Source organism: Pan troglodytes, chromosome 14 (genome assembly GCF_028858775.2).
Source record: "Pan troglodytes isolate AG18354 chromosome 14, NHGRI_mPanTro3-v2.0_pri, whole genome shotgun sequence".
NCBI classification, from domain to species: domain Eukaryota; kingdom Metazoa; phylum Chordata; class Mammalia; order Primates; family Hominidae; genus Pan; species Pan troglodytes.
Window position 1 is genome coordinate 22,535,284 of NC_072412.2, and position 15,184 is coordinate 22,550,467.

Genomic DNA, 15,184 nt, shown 5'->3' on the forward strand with positions numbered 1-15,184 from the left:
AAGGTTTAAACAATTACCAAATTTAACTTAGAAGGAACTCTTCCAAGAGTAGCTTTTGCTTCACTATTATCAGTTCAATCCCTCATTTGTTCAAAATAATAACATAATGAATCAGTACTCAAAGACTGCACTATTTTTTATTGTTTACATTTATGTTCAGTGCTAACCTTGAGAATGAATTCCAGCACAGATGGAAATATTATATATAGTCTACTTAAAAATTTACTTAACCAAGAAATCTCAGTCCTGAATGCTTTAATTAACTGAGAGTTTACTACATTCAACCAGACTCCTCCAGTCTCCAGCTGGCTACAATAACAATCCATCCAAAGCTGTAAGCACAGTGACAGTTTTTTATACTTTTCTCTTGTACAGAAAGAGGCACTGGCAGCTTGCGTAGCTGATGAGTTCTAACAATGCCCTACTGAGCATAGAGATGCAAATCTCTTTGTAAATGTACAGTCAAGGTTCAATTAAATGGTGTACTGTAGATCAGTCGATCTTCAAAGAAATGAAGAGAGAATAGAAAAAAAGAAATGAAACAACCAAACTAAAAAAGGAAGGAAAGAAAGGGCAGCCTTCCTGCCAGGTCAGACTCCCTCCACCTCCAGCCTAGCAGTGGCACTGCAGGTCCCAGGGCCCAGCATAAAAGTCCAGCAAGCCAGGGTGGTTCAACATTAGCCCCAGTGACCACATTTCTTCCTAAAAAATCACCACTGACACTCTGACTTCTTAGCTTTCGTCTTAGAGAATCGCTGATGTAACCAGACAGTACCAGGGCATGTGTTAATTATGCACTCTACTTATATCAAGATTTTGTTTTCCTCTTTGATTTGATACCACCTTAAAACATGTAAGATACATTGACAAAGCTTTAAGAAAAATACAGTAGTAAGAACTGTGAATGATAAACCACTTTTAATATAAGCTAGAAACCCAAAAATTTTTATATGAATTATCACTATAATAATGACTTGGTTTCTAAACTAATTTTAGTGTATCACCTGCTTCAAATAATAACATTTATCATAAAAATGATTTCTATAAGGCAAATCTTATATCCTATAAGTTTCCAAATGGAACATGAACTTGGGGAAAATAGGACCACTAGTTGAGTCAAAAATTTTTTATTTATTAAAAAAAAAGGCAGTCAGTAAAATGACACACGAGGCACTGTAAGAACAATCGGCTGACTGTCCCCAATGAGAGCTAGGCTGGCCACCTTCCCTTCCTCTGCACACCCAGGACAAGGGGGTCCCTGCCGTCACCAACCGTAGCACACTGAGCCAGACTCCAAAACAGAAAGGCTGTGGTCGCCTAACTTCACAGTCACAGATCCCAGAATCTACTTCCCTCTCTGTTCTTTTTGTTTGTTTTTGTTTTTGTGTGTTTTGAGACAGAGTCCCGCTCTGTCGCCCAGGCTGGAGCGCAGTGGCGTGGTCTCAGTTCACTGCAACCTCTGCCGCCCGGGTTCAAGCAGTTTTCTGCCTCAGCCTCCCAAGTAGCTGGGATTAAAGGTGCCTGCCACCACGCCTGGCTAATTTTTTGTATTTTTAGTAGAGACGAGGTTTTACCATCTTGGCCAAGCTGGTCTTGAACTCCTGACCTCGTGACCCACCTGCCTCTGCCTCCCAAAATGCTGGGATTACAGGCGTGAGCCACCGAGCCTGGCCCCCTCTATGCTTTTTAATCGGAATATTTGTGTGCATCGTATAATAGAGGTGCATTCACTATCAAACTTCCCATTAAATACCACAGCTTAAAATACAGATTCCCACACCATTCTTTGATTAGAGACTAAATGTTCTATGAAGTGAATGTTTCCAAGTCATTTGAATATGGTTTTACCGTGGTATTTGTAATAATAAAAATCTGTATTAGTATGGTTTCCTCTCTCCTTTAATATTATAGTTATTACCACCAGAAAAAAAAATTGTTGACATAATTTCTAGCTACTTAGGTAAATGCAAAAACAGAATTCAAAGAGCCAAATGAACAAAAACATCAGGCTTCAAATGAACACAACATTCAGTTATCCTACCTGAATATCCCCAGAGAAGTTGTTGTGCTAGAATACAATTAAATCCATTCTTAGAAGAGGTCAGAATTGTCACAGTTTTCATATGATGGCTACAGAAATTATTCTGTATCTTAAGATACTGCTGTCTGTAGAATCTTTACAGATCCTTATGTAAAAGAAAACCCAGAAACAAAACTCCAAACATAGCAGAATACACATCTAAGATTTAAAGCTATATTTCAGTGCAAACTAAATTGAAGTACGTAAGAGTCAGGAGTGTTGGTTCAGAAAGAAAGCAAAGAAAGAATTATGGACTTCATATGCGCAAATTACATTATAGCTGCATAACGTCATTTGATAAGCTACCAGTGAACTTTTTGCACAGGCTATCATGTTCAGAGATTCTAGATTTAAAAACCTGATTTTTTAAATTTTTAATTTTTAAAAAGTTTTGGAGTACCTATACAAAGTGTACAATTAATTCCAACTTTATAATAAAGAAAAAGAGATTTTATCATCTATTTCCACTGCTTGTCCATGGTAACCAGCAATAATTACAAACTTCTAAGAATTGTTCCACGAACATCTATCCCTCCTCTGCTTGAATGAAGCAAGAAACTTTTAATCAACTGGACTGCTACAGCTCTGTGAGATTTCTGTGTATTTGGGTCCCTTAGGCTAACTAAACTAGTAGCTAAGATAGAGAGCAAAGGTGTAACCAAAGAAACTCAATTCTTCTCATCTTAACATCATTCTAATCACTTTAGCAACAGGCACCTTGTTAGTTAGGCAATACTGATTGAGTGCTAGAGATATAGAAATGGACAACTAGACATGGTCCCAGACCTGGCCCTACAGTCTAAATGGAGAAGACAAGTATCAGATAAATTATTACAAATACTTAAACAGGTACCAGTGTGTGAGTGCCATGGAGAACAGAGCATGGAAGCACACATGGGTTGCATGAAAGATGAGCAGAGGTAGTGAATGGAGGAGTTGGCAAGGAAGCCACATGTATCACACCTGAGGGAGGGACAGAACATGCTGTCCTCCAAACAGGAAAAAGCATGGAACTAAGGGAAGGAGATGAAAAATAGCAAATATCAATAGAACCTTCCATGTACCAGGCATCTTCATAACACCCAGAAAATGGAGCCAGCTAATGAAGTGCCTCATAGGAAAGGTTACGGATTTTGGTCTCATCTAATAAATAAGTATGAAAATTTTAAAAATTATAAATAAGACCCGACACCAAGCATCTGTACCACTAAACTGTTCTTGTTTCCTTTTTCTTCATCCAAAATCCATTTACCTGCTCTTCTAACTATTCTCCAATTTCTGATATCCATCCATTTACTTAAGCAACTTAGAAATAATTCAGACCTGGAAATTAAAAAAACAAAAATCGTAGCTTCAACTCTGCAACTCAAGCAAGTCATTTAAATCCCTCAATTTCTTTGAGCTTCAATGTCTCAATCTCTCAAATGGAGATACAGGCTCTATTATCTCATGGTTGTAAAGAATAAACAAGATTACAGAAGACACTGATTTGAAGAGAACTATTAACTCACAGACACTAAGAAAGAGATTTGCCTTTTGGCCTCTGCGCCCCATCTCCTCCATGCGGTCCCCACCCAGCCCAGCAGCTGAAGCATCAACTTATCCAGTCAAACTTGGCAAGCAGGCTCTCGGCCAGACCTTGGAAATATAAAAATAAAGATTGCCCTTGCTCTCAAGGATGTTGCAGTGTAGCCCAGTAAAAACATGATTCTAATAAAGCAAAGAGGATCATATGGACTATGTACTGGGTTCCAAGAGCAAAAGAGAGGCATTCACCTCAGACTGCAGGGCAGGGGTGAGGCACAGGGCAAGATGTCAAAGAAAGCTTCCTGGAGGTGACACATGAGCTCAGTACTGAATGATGAATAAACATTAGCTGGGCAAAGTAGAGGATGGAAAGAAAGTATTCTAAGCAAAAGGAACACCATGTACAAAAGGGCAGCTATGAGAAAACTTTCATGCAGGAAAAAAAATACTGAGCACCTACACTGAAGTAGGCACTGTGCTAGATGGTGGTAACAAATCTGACAGGTCTCTCTGCTCTCATGAAATTTAGGGAGGATTCAAGTTCATCAACCTACAAGTGCTTGTATAATTAGAACAGAAGAGGGCAATTAGAACAGAAGAGGGCGCTTGCATGCACCAAGGCCAGTGAGACAGCACTCCAAAATCATGGAAGTTTACAATCATGGAAAGTCCCCTAGTTCATGCTAGCAGGGCTAGATTTCTCCTGATAGATTCAATGTCCACTGGAAAACCTGCAGCAGGAGGGTGACATGATCAGATGAAGCCCAAGCGCTGTAGACAGGGACATCAACTGCAAGAGTCCAGTAACAACATTACGAGAAATTAGAGGACCTGTAATAGGCAGTGGAGTAAGACCAAGGGACTGGCACAGAAAATTTAGTCAACAAGATCCTGGAGACTGTGGGGAACAAAGAAGAAAATTTAAGGATTCATTCTTGAGCAATCTTGTGGACAGTAGTGTTATTTTCAGTGGGATCACTCAAAATGAGAAACAGATTTGGGGAGAGGATGAAGACTAAAGTTTTGCAATATTGATTTTGAAATACTTATGGGATTCCAAGTGCAAAATGCTAACAATAGCTACCATTTGTCAGTATTATATTAAGTGCCGGATATTATGTTAAACTATATGTATTATGTATTCATCATTCAATCTTCAGCATAATGCCTGCTGTGAGTAAAATATTACAATAAAGCTTTCAACAACCTGATCTGCTGCAATAACACAAACTTGGATACAACTCAACTGGCAAGGTGTGGTTGCTCCCATCCTCTGCTCAATCCTTATTTCATTATCCTTGCAGTGAAGCAATCCTGAATTTTCTGTAATCAAATCCTGGGGACCTTGAGATATACCCTTAGAAGGACAGTACTGTATTACCATGTTACTGATGAGGAAACAGGGGCTCAGAGAGGGTAGAAAATTTGTTCAAAGTCACACAATAGAGGAGTGAAGTTTAAGCCCAGATTTGGGTAACTACAAAATCCAGGTTTTTAATCTCTGCTACACTACCTCTCTGAAGACTAGGGTGGTGACTGAAGATATGGTGCTCACTAACACTTTCATGGGAGTGGATGAATGTATTCAAGGAAAGGAACAAAGTAAAAGAGCTGAGGAAGGAGCCCCCACACTAACACGTATTTAGGGAGTGAAGTGAGGAACAGAGGTTCACAAATAATTCTGAGAAGCAGGCAAAATCAGTGAATGCCAAGAAGGAATGGTATCATCATGGCTGAGGGCTTCAAAGAGGAATACCAAGCTTCTGGGAGATCAGGTAAAAGAAACAGAAAAGTCCACTGAGCTGAGTAACAGAAAAATCATTAACTAGTGACGTCAGCCAGACTATTTTAGTGGAATGACAGTGGAAGCAAAAGTCTGTTTGGAGTGATAATAAATAAGGAGGAAGTACAGACAATAAGACAACTCTTTCCGGAAGCTGGACTATGATAGAATACAAGAAAGAAAATCAAGGTGGAGGTCTGTTTTGTTTTTCCTGAAATGAAATATACTGAAACATATTTAACTGCTAATAAAAGGGGCAGTAGAAGTAAACACTAAAAATACAAGCAGTAGCTCAATATTTAGCTAAGGATTTTAAATGTAATACAAGGAAAAGGTACAATTATTAAATAATGTGACAAATTTTGTTTGAGCTACAGAATTAGAGGAAAAGTTTCCATTGCAGAAAAAACATATGATGTTTCCATTTTATGCAGTAGTACTTCCAAGACTGGCCATGATCACTCATAAACAGAATTCCATAGTGCTCTGTGTCAGCAAAGCAATGGAGTAATCATTATGTAGAGCAAAAAATATCAAATGTTGTTACATGTCTGTGATGCTCCCTACCATATATGAAGGGGGCTCCATAAACATAATACTCCGCCTTTCTTCTCCTGTACTCACTAATTCCCCCAATAGGCCCCATACCACCAGAAAGCAAGATGACTTATATGATTGGTAAGTTGAGAAAAAGCATCTGCACATGCTCAGCAGGACTCAAAGGGACAGATGTTTAGTAGGGGCAGGACCTCTGGAAGGAAGTCTGTGGCTTTCCAGGGCTACCTGTGACTAGACTGGTGAGCTAATCCATTTCACTCTGGGAGTCAATAGAAATCCAATGCCTGCCACAGCTATAATCTCCAATATCACAATAATCAGTGACAGAGGTGGCTTCTGACATCCATCTGCTCAATCCCTCTGCTATGTCTTCACTATGTCTTCACTGACTCACAACTCAGGAAAGGAAAGCAAGGTGTCACTTACTGGTTCCCCGTAAGGCCCTATATCATCATGCTCTCAAAACATTAAAACCATTAATGGCAATGAAGTTATATCAAAAACTAATTTTTGTCTGGAACACACAGATAAAAATAAGTGGGAAGATACCCATATGACTGGTTTAAAAAAGTTTAAAGGCTAGTGATATGGTTTGGCTGTGTCCCCACCCAAATCTCATCTTGACTTGTAACTCCCATAATTCCCATGTGTTGTGGGAAGGACCCGGTGGGAGATAATTGAATCATAGGGGTGGTGTTCTCGTGGTAGCGAATACTGTTCTCGTGGTACTGACTAAGTCTCAAGAGCTGATGGTTTTATAAGGGAAAACCCCCTTCTCTTGGCTTTCCTTCTCTTTTTGCCTGCCGCCAATTAAGATGTGGCTTTAGCCTTCTGCCATGATTCTAAGGTCTCCCCAGCCATGTGGAACTGTGGGTCCATTAAACTTCTTTTTATTTACAAATTACCCAGTCTCAAGTATGTTTTTATCAGCAGCATGAAAACAGACTAATACAGCTAGTTATCAGGGTTATTAAATAATCATGAAAATAGTAGCCTAACTCTTAAATCTAGATAAAGAAATGTGACCATCAAGATAATTTCTGGGAGTGCTAACCCACACATGATGTGTGATGAACAGAAACACTAGATGAACATCTAGTGTCACAATGCCAAGAAAACTAACCAAGACCAGAGACAAAACACAGTGTTTCATTATGACACCAAAATAACAACTTGAATCCATAGTAGAGAAAATGAAGACATATAAAAGTGGGAAAATGCAACTTTGAAAGATGTCAAGTTTTCTATATTAATTTATACATTTCACTCATCCCTAAAAATATAACAGGTTTGCCCCATCCACCCAGGGCTAGAGAAGCAAGTTGTAGCCACACTCTGTGCCACAAGATATTTGGAAAATGCTGAGCAAAAGCAGAATGCTCTGCTGACCTTCTACCCTTCTCACCTGATTTGGCCCTGAATAACTTTTGGCCGATTTCCAAATCCACATCCACCTTAGAAAGGATCTGCCACCAACAAAAATATTTTCTTTAAAAGAAAGTAATAAACCACACAGTAAAATACAATAACAATCAGAAAGAACTGTTAACAGCTCCATGCAACAATCTGGATGAATCTCACCAGCATCACAGCAAATAAAAGCCAGACGCAGAATATATGCCACATGGCTCCTTCTATACAAAGCATGATTAACTAGCAAAGTGAATCTATGCTGTTAAAGCCAGTGTCATGGCTACCCTGGAATGGTCAGACTGAAAAAGGCAAGAGAGGGGCTTTTGGGGCTGGTAATCGTCTGTGTAATCTTCTGGTAATCTTCTGCGTTCTGATCTAGGTTTACATGGGTATGTTCAGATGGTAAAATTTCACTAAGCCTACATTTATGATATGTGCACTGTTCTATATGTATCTTATATTTCAACACAAAATTTTAACAAAAATATAATACAACATTAAAAAAAAAAAGGAGTTCCAAATCGTTAGAGCAAAGATTGGCAGGCTTATAGGAATCCAGGCTTAGACTTTCAAAAAGGCTGTTTTGAAGATGACAATTACAATTAAATGAGTAACTTAGACGTTTGAAAAGTCAGTCTCACAGCTACCAACTCATAGATGCAAATCCCTGATGGGAAACAACATTTGCCTACTCATTTTCTTTTACTCTCACTTTAACTCCAACCTAACTTGCCTCTCCCATTCCAACTCATTTCACTTATATTTTAAAGAATAAAGGTGTACAATGATTAGCAACTTTCCCTAAGCCATTATCCTGGACAAGAAAAAAGTACATTCCATAAAAGACACATCACAGAGTATGCTTGACAATGTGAACAGCAGGACAAACCCAGAACTTTTCAGGACAACATCTCACTTAGAAAAAGCTCAGGTAACAGTTTCACAAGGAAAAGGATGCTTGCAGAAGTTGAAAGATAGTATTAAAATTAGAACCATGTTGACTGTTTTCCCAAAATTACTGTCTTTTCCTAAAAGGACACCTATCAGACACCCATCACTTTAAGACCCCCGCAAGACCCTTTTCCTGCCCCTTTTACAGAGTTAATTGGATTTGTCCACACTTCCCAGAAGCTGATCAAGCCTAATGCAAACCCAGCATCATAACTACATAAAACCATGGAGGGGCAGTGGTGTCAGAAATAGAGCAAGGACAGGGCAAGTGGAAGACCTGACCTCTCGGCACTTGGCTGGTGGGTCTTGATCTTAACCTTTCTCTCTCCTCTTCTGTGAAATTTAATAATCACTGTCATTACCAAACGAGCTACAAGTTATGATGGGAGGCTCAAATGAAAAAAGAAATGGGAAAGCACTGGAAAAACTGTAAAGCACCATGCAGGTATAAGATGTTGACTACACCATCACACCATGACAGGAGAGATTTTTACACTAATCACCTCTGGATTCTTTTAGACTGCATCTCTTAGATGCCATTCTGGCAACTGAAATATCTTAAAACACAAAAAGTTTATTAGCTTGAGCCATAAGAAATTGTTGATTTATAGGTCTAAAATGAATAACAGAAAACTTTTTAAAAACTTGTATTTTTATATAGAAGTTTATTTAAAAGAATACTAAACTATAATACCTCGGGTTTGGGCAGCTTCCTTTAAAGCAGCCACAAGGTGAGGTTTCAAGTTATCCAAAATAAATCTTCCTTCAAGACTTGGGAAAAGGGACCTGAAAAGGGAAAGGAACAGCAATCATCATAATCTTCCCACAATTCCAAGATTTTAAAAAAACAATCACATATTTTCAAGTCAGTTAAGCCGACTATTTTATTTTACATAAATTATAATGCACACATCAAATCAAATTACAATATTTTTGATCAAATATTATCTAGACTTTGCTTTAAAACGTGAAGGCATCATGTACTTTACTCAAATTCAGAAATATTCTCAACATCTTACAGTAAAATTAATTTTATTTCCTGAAATGTCAGTACACACTCTCGTTTATAAAGAATTACTTAATATACTATTTTTCATGAATTTAAATATTATCAAAATAATTCATTAGTGACTAATCTGGCCTTGTTATTATTTGCACTTTATAAACATTGTTTTCAGTGTTCTGCTACTGAAATTTCCAAGAAAAACAGCTGCTTAGATAACTTTTTAACTGATAAACATTTGAATACTTTTTCACTTTAGAATATAAAATGTATCCTTTGGTATTTTAACAATGTATTTCTGCAAAAGTCTTCCTAACTATAAAATCGACATAGAAAACCATTGAATTTCACAACAAAGGACTCTCACAGTGAGCAGGAGCAGGGGAACCCTAAGAGTGAACAGGAATGTTAGAAGGGGGACCCCTACCTTGGATATTCTGCTGAGGTAATATAAATGACATCTTGGTCTGATACAGATGAGGAGAAGGGGACAAAATTGCCATTTTGTAAAGGGAGCAGCTCCAGCCCAAGCAGCTCACTGTAGGCTTGGTCAGAAAGCACAAATTCTAGAAGGTGAAGCTTTTCTTCAGCACAGCCCAGGTGTGCACACTTCCGCAGCACCTGCCGCACCCACGCGGGCGTCACCTTCCTCACAGGTGTTGTGCCAGAGGCAGCTGTGAGCTGAACAGCAGCATCCACATTCCCTGGTACCTTGGCAATCTGCTTCCCTGAGCTCTGGAGGTAGTTGAGCACAGTTTTTGTGTATTCTAAATTTTCATCAAGTTCTGAGAAGTACACCTGCTCCAACCTGACCCAGTCACAGCTAATTGAATAAATCACTGCATTCTGCAACAGCTCGCTGAATAGAGGCTCTAACACCGGTTGCCAGTGCACCTTGACTTTGCTCGCCTCCGGCCAAAGCTTATAGATAACATCAACTGACAAGGGGAAATCAGAGCTCTTTTCCATCTCCAGACGTTTTATTGAATCTAAGATCAGAGTAGCATAAGCTTTGGGGACAACATTCATGACAAGAAACTCATTCCATAAGGCTGCCGGGTCTCTCCACTGGTCCAGCTCTCTCCATTTTATGCTCCTGCGGTTATCAGTAAGGCCAAAGAACCCACTGATGTGAACTGGGAGGCCTGTGCTGCTTTCCTCACCAGGTGGTAAAGGAAGGAAACAAAATGCTTTTCCTGAGAAATCAGACGTTGCTCCTTTTGCTTCATCATCTCTGCTTGATAAAGGCATGGCTATTCCAATGATTGGGACAAATTTCAGTTCATCAGCTAAAGAGTCAAGCTTACTACTGATCCCTCGCCCACCCACACTGTTACACACCAACCAAGATGTTTTCTGTGCATCCTTAGTACTCTCCTCTTCTAAAACAATATTTACGTGATATGTTACACAGGTGATGTTATTGCTTGGAGTCTTTTTACAATAGTTACTTATAGCAGTTCCCAGAATCTTTATAGAATTCGGCCGCTCATGTTTCAGTGCCTTACTCTCACTCGAAGTCACTCTAAACACCAGTTTCTCTGTTCCGTCAGCCTCTCGGACATATAAGGAAACATCCTGCACACTTTTCAGAAAGAGCAGCACTGTGTCTGCATCTGCCCTAAAAGACTCAAACAACTCAAGAACCTTCTGCTTATTGTAGAGGTTACTACTAAGTTGTGAAGGTTGTAGGCGAAGAGGGAAACGGAAAAATGTTCCTGGAAAATTGCCGTTTATAAATGTTTCCTTGGTGCTTCCAAAAATGCCAACAAATGGTGCAAACTGGTCTGAAAGTTCACTAATTTCTTTGCTGTCATCTTTGAGATTCCAACATTGGCCTGATTCATGTGGGCCAAAAAGTGTTTGATGAGGATCTAGCATCCCGATTTGGTCACCACTAAAGATACAAGGAACATCTGTAAAGAAAAATTTAAGTCATGATCAACTCTGAAATTTTAGGGACAATTATGATTACAATTATAATAAATATATGAAAAAGCATGAGCCATTAAATGACTAAAACAGATTTATCTAAACACAAACTTAATTTACCTTCAGAAATGTAATTCTCTGAACATGAAAAATGATTTCTCTTTTGATTCAATCCAATAACAAATGCCAGGCTTAGAGACTTTGCATGATTACTGTGAAAACCTAGGAGACATCTTCAAAAACTCACTACACAAAAGATGGGCAGAGTATTTGGATATATACACTTAACCCCCACCACCATGTGAGCCCAATTCAACAGAACAGGACTGCATCCTATGCTCAACTTTACAAATTCAGCATAGACTCTGTAAGAAGAGAGAGAGAGCAGTACAATGCAGGTGACTCTGCCCACTGTGTTGCTCAGTGAGCGCCTGCCCTGAAGCTCATGAGGTACATTCCCTCAAGGGGTCTTAACCTCTCTGCCTCTGGAGCGGAAGCACTTCTCTTGCTGGGAGCATCTCACCACGTGGAGCCTAATTACAGTATTGAAAGATACCCATCTTTTGTAAAACATGGCCTCTAAATTCATACCAGCTGCTTCACCTGTTCCTCAACCAAGGACAGAGTAGTATTCAAAAACTGGCAGAAAAACCAGATGTGTGAGACCCACTGTGATGAGAGAAATTCCTCCCCAGTGTGCTTTGGTGAAGATCTCCCAAGGGTGATGTGATGTATGCTTGCCTCACATGCTTACTTAGCACCGCGGTTTCCTGCAAGATGCAACTCCAGTGAAGTCAATCTTTAATACCTATGGTCGTCAAGCACAGCTTCAGCTGTCACAATCACCAACTCCCAAGCTTGTGGGTATTTTAAGTTAGCAAATGTTATGTCCACCAACCACATGGCTAAATCCATGGACAGTGGGATCTAGGGAATGCTCAACCCTGCTCCCAAGGCACAGAGTCGCACCCCCATGAATGAAATCAGGCCATGTGGCTCCTGACAAGATAAAAGCATGACCTATGACCTATGACCTTCTCAAATCCTTGGTTTAGAGAAGAGTCCTCCAGTTAATGTTCCAAACAAATGTGCTTGTTCTCAATGAGCAATCAAAACCACACTGAGATGCAGGTGCTGGGCAATTAGCTGGGCTCTCACGCCACAGTTCATTCCTGCTTAAGCCTCCAGGCTTTTGCTACTCACATCTGTGTCCCACAACATTTACAAACTACTACATGGCACAGACTTGTGGGATAACTTACAAAGAGGTGGACACGAGCATTAATATTCATAGATAATAGTCATATTTTAATATATAATTTAATTTTGATTATATGATTTGTAATTTAGTCAATATTATTTAATAGAATATATATGTATGAATGTAAATGCAACAGGCTTACTAAAATTTGGCTAGAGTCGGGATGACCCTACTTCCCACTTGCCCAGGGCAGTCCCAATTCAGGCCAGTAGTCTGAGAATAGTACCACCCTCCTTCACTCTCACACGTGTCCCAGTATGAATAATAAAGTATACAGTCATCTTGGCTACAGTGATAGCCCTGCCTGTGCAATCTTTCCTTCTCCTGCAAGACACAGTTTGAAACTAAAAGGACCAACTCCATTACAAAATTTTTTATCACAAAACTATCATCAGTACTAAGAGCTTTGATTCTACAAGAGCCATATACTCTCAGAGATGTCTACACTGAGTTAAGTATTTCCTATTGTAACTAGGAACCAGAAACCTCATATTCTTTCTAGATTAAAAATATGATTTCAAAGTAATCTTTAGAATGCTTATAAGTCTAAAAAGAGTAGAATGAGGAAGGAAAATAAGAGATACCAGAACCACCTCAAAGATTTTCACTTTCTCAGTTATTCAATACCATTAGATATTATACCTTCCTGTTTAACCTTCTGATATTTAGAACATGTACAAGAAGATCTGTGATACTCAGTTTGTTTGACTTGAAGAGTTGCAGTTTTGAAATTTTTCAGAGTAAAAATTTTGTGTTCAAAAGCTGTATTTCAAATTTCACATCAAATGGCTTAATATATTACACTGATTCCACTGGATCATGATGATGTTAACTTTTGGCATCACATGATGAAGGAAAACTTTGGTATTGTTACTGTGGTAATTTCAGAAAATTCAGTATGCACTGATATTTCATTGACATACCTCCTGCTACTGACAGAAGAATTTGGGTAAGATGGCTTTTAAACAGTATCACCTCTGAAGTTAACCAAATACATTACAGAATGTAAGATATAATATTTTCTAATACCAAGACTGAAAAGCCTAATACTCTACCTGTTATATGATAGACAGAATTAAACCCAATTCCAAATCTTCCGACCTTCAGAGGATCATCCTTTTTCCTGCTTCTTGCTATTTCTTGAATGCCGTGCCAGTCCTCTGGGGTGAAAACCGCATTGTTGTACACATAGAGAGCTGGCCCTAGGTGTGAAAATGCGCAGGCAGGAATTCAAAAAAGATATCAGGGTGTTCTGTTCTATCTCAAGAGATCCTCTATACAAAATATCTTATTTGAAGGGAAAATAGAGAGGAGTGAATAGAGTGACTGAATTCCACACTATAATTCTGTTTTTACAATAAAAATAAAGACACACACTGAAGTAAAAATTAGCAGCAGAAGAAATATACTATTGTTGGCCAAAAATCCAAAAAGGAAAAATTAAAGGTTACTCAGATACCCAAAAACATAAGGCAAACAAGAAAATCAATCTGTTACTACTCTATGTGAAATTTGTTCTAAATAGTATATTTAAATCTTTTTTTGGTAAATGGAAAATATTTACCAAATAAATATAAAATATTTCATATATTTCATAAAACATATGAAAATATGGGCTGGGCGCAGTGGCTCATGCTTGTAATCCCAGCATCCTAACACTTTGGGAGGCCAAAGCGTATAGATCACCTGAGGTCAGGAGTTCCAGACCAGCCTGCCCAACATGGCAAAACCCCATCTCTACTAAAAAATACAAAAAATTAGCTGGGCATGGTGGCACGCGCCTGTAATCCCAGCTACTTGGGAAGCTGAGATAGGAGAACTGCTTGAACCCGAGAGGCAGAGGCTTTAGTGAGCCGAGATCGCGCCACCGCACTCCAGCCTCGGCAACAGAGCAAGACTCCGTCTCAAAAAAAAAAGAAAAAAGAAAAAGAAATATGGAGACTTGCTATGTAAAGAAACTATGTGAGATGATATGTCAATTTGTTTTAATATATAACCATTTTACTATACACACACACATATATCTTTTAACATGTTGTATGCCTTAAATATACACAATTTATTTTAAAAAATCTTATTTCATAAGGTGAAAAATAATCCTTTAGTAAGATTAATAATCACCTTGTAGTGTTTGAAGTTTTTTTATCAGCCTCTAGATTGTTCTATACAAGGCATTACTTGTATGATTTTAAAAACCATTAATGTGACAAATGTTTAAATAATACTGCAATTATACCACCTATGTAAAATAATATCAACTATCTCCAAAGTATTTCCTTCAAAAAGTAATATTTATAAAATATTTCTGCACAAAATATTTTTGGAACTCCATTTTGTGAGACCTGCCTTCAGAATCTCTAACATTCTTTGAATATATTCAACTATATTCACTCATCATACTTTAAAGATGATTAATATTTTTCGTTCAAAAAGGTACTGAAGTATAATATATACACAATAAAGTATGATGATCTTGAGGCTGCAGCTTGATGAATTCCTACAAAGCAGATGAACCTGTGTCATCTCCATCCACATGAGGTATATAGGGCACTCCCAGCACCCCCAGAAGCCTCTCCTCATCCTCCCATCAATTCAGGGACAGACATGGGGATGTGACCCAGTTTGTTTTACAAAAATGGCATGACTACTATTTTTAAAATAGTTAAAGTTGGAATG

General features: G+C 38.5%; 1 protein-coding gene across 7 annotated transcripts in view; it reads right to left on the reverse strand.

The window, feature by feature from the left end:
- Window positions 1-15,184, reverse strand: part of SACS (sacsin molecular chaperone) — a 103,325-nt gene that overhangs the window by 15,931 nt on the left and 72,210 nt on the right. For 4 of the 7 annotated variants that reach the window (XM_016925040.4, XM_016925037.4, XM_054665080.2 and 1 more), the window contains 4 exons: window positions 13,564-13,710; window positions 9,743-11,231; window positions 9,007-9,098; window positions 2,042-2,068 (listed from right to left, as the gene is read on the reverse strand). In XM_016925040.4, the coding sequence (XP_016780529.4) occupies window positions 2,042-2,068; window positions 9,007-9,098; window positions 9,743-11,231; window positions 13,564-13,710 (1,755 nt within the window). The remainder of the gene's footprint in view (window positions 1-2,041; window positions 2,069-9,006; window positions 9,099-9,742; window positions 11,232-13,563; window positions 13,711-15,184) is intronic. The other 3 variants (XM_016925039.4, XM_063791936.1, XM_054665081.2) reach the window with 1 other exon arrangement.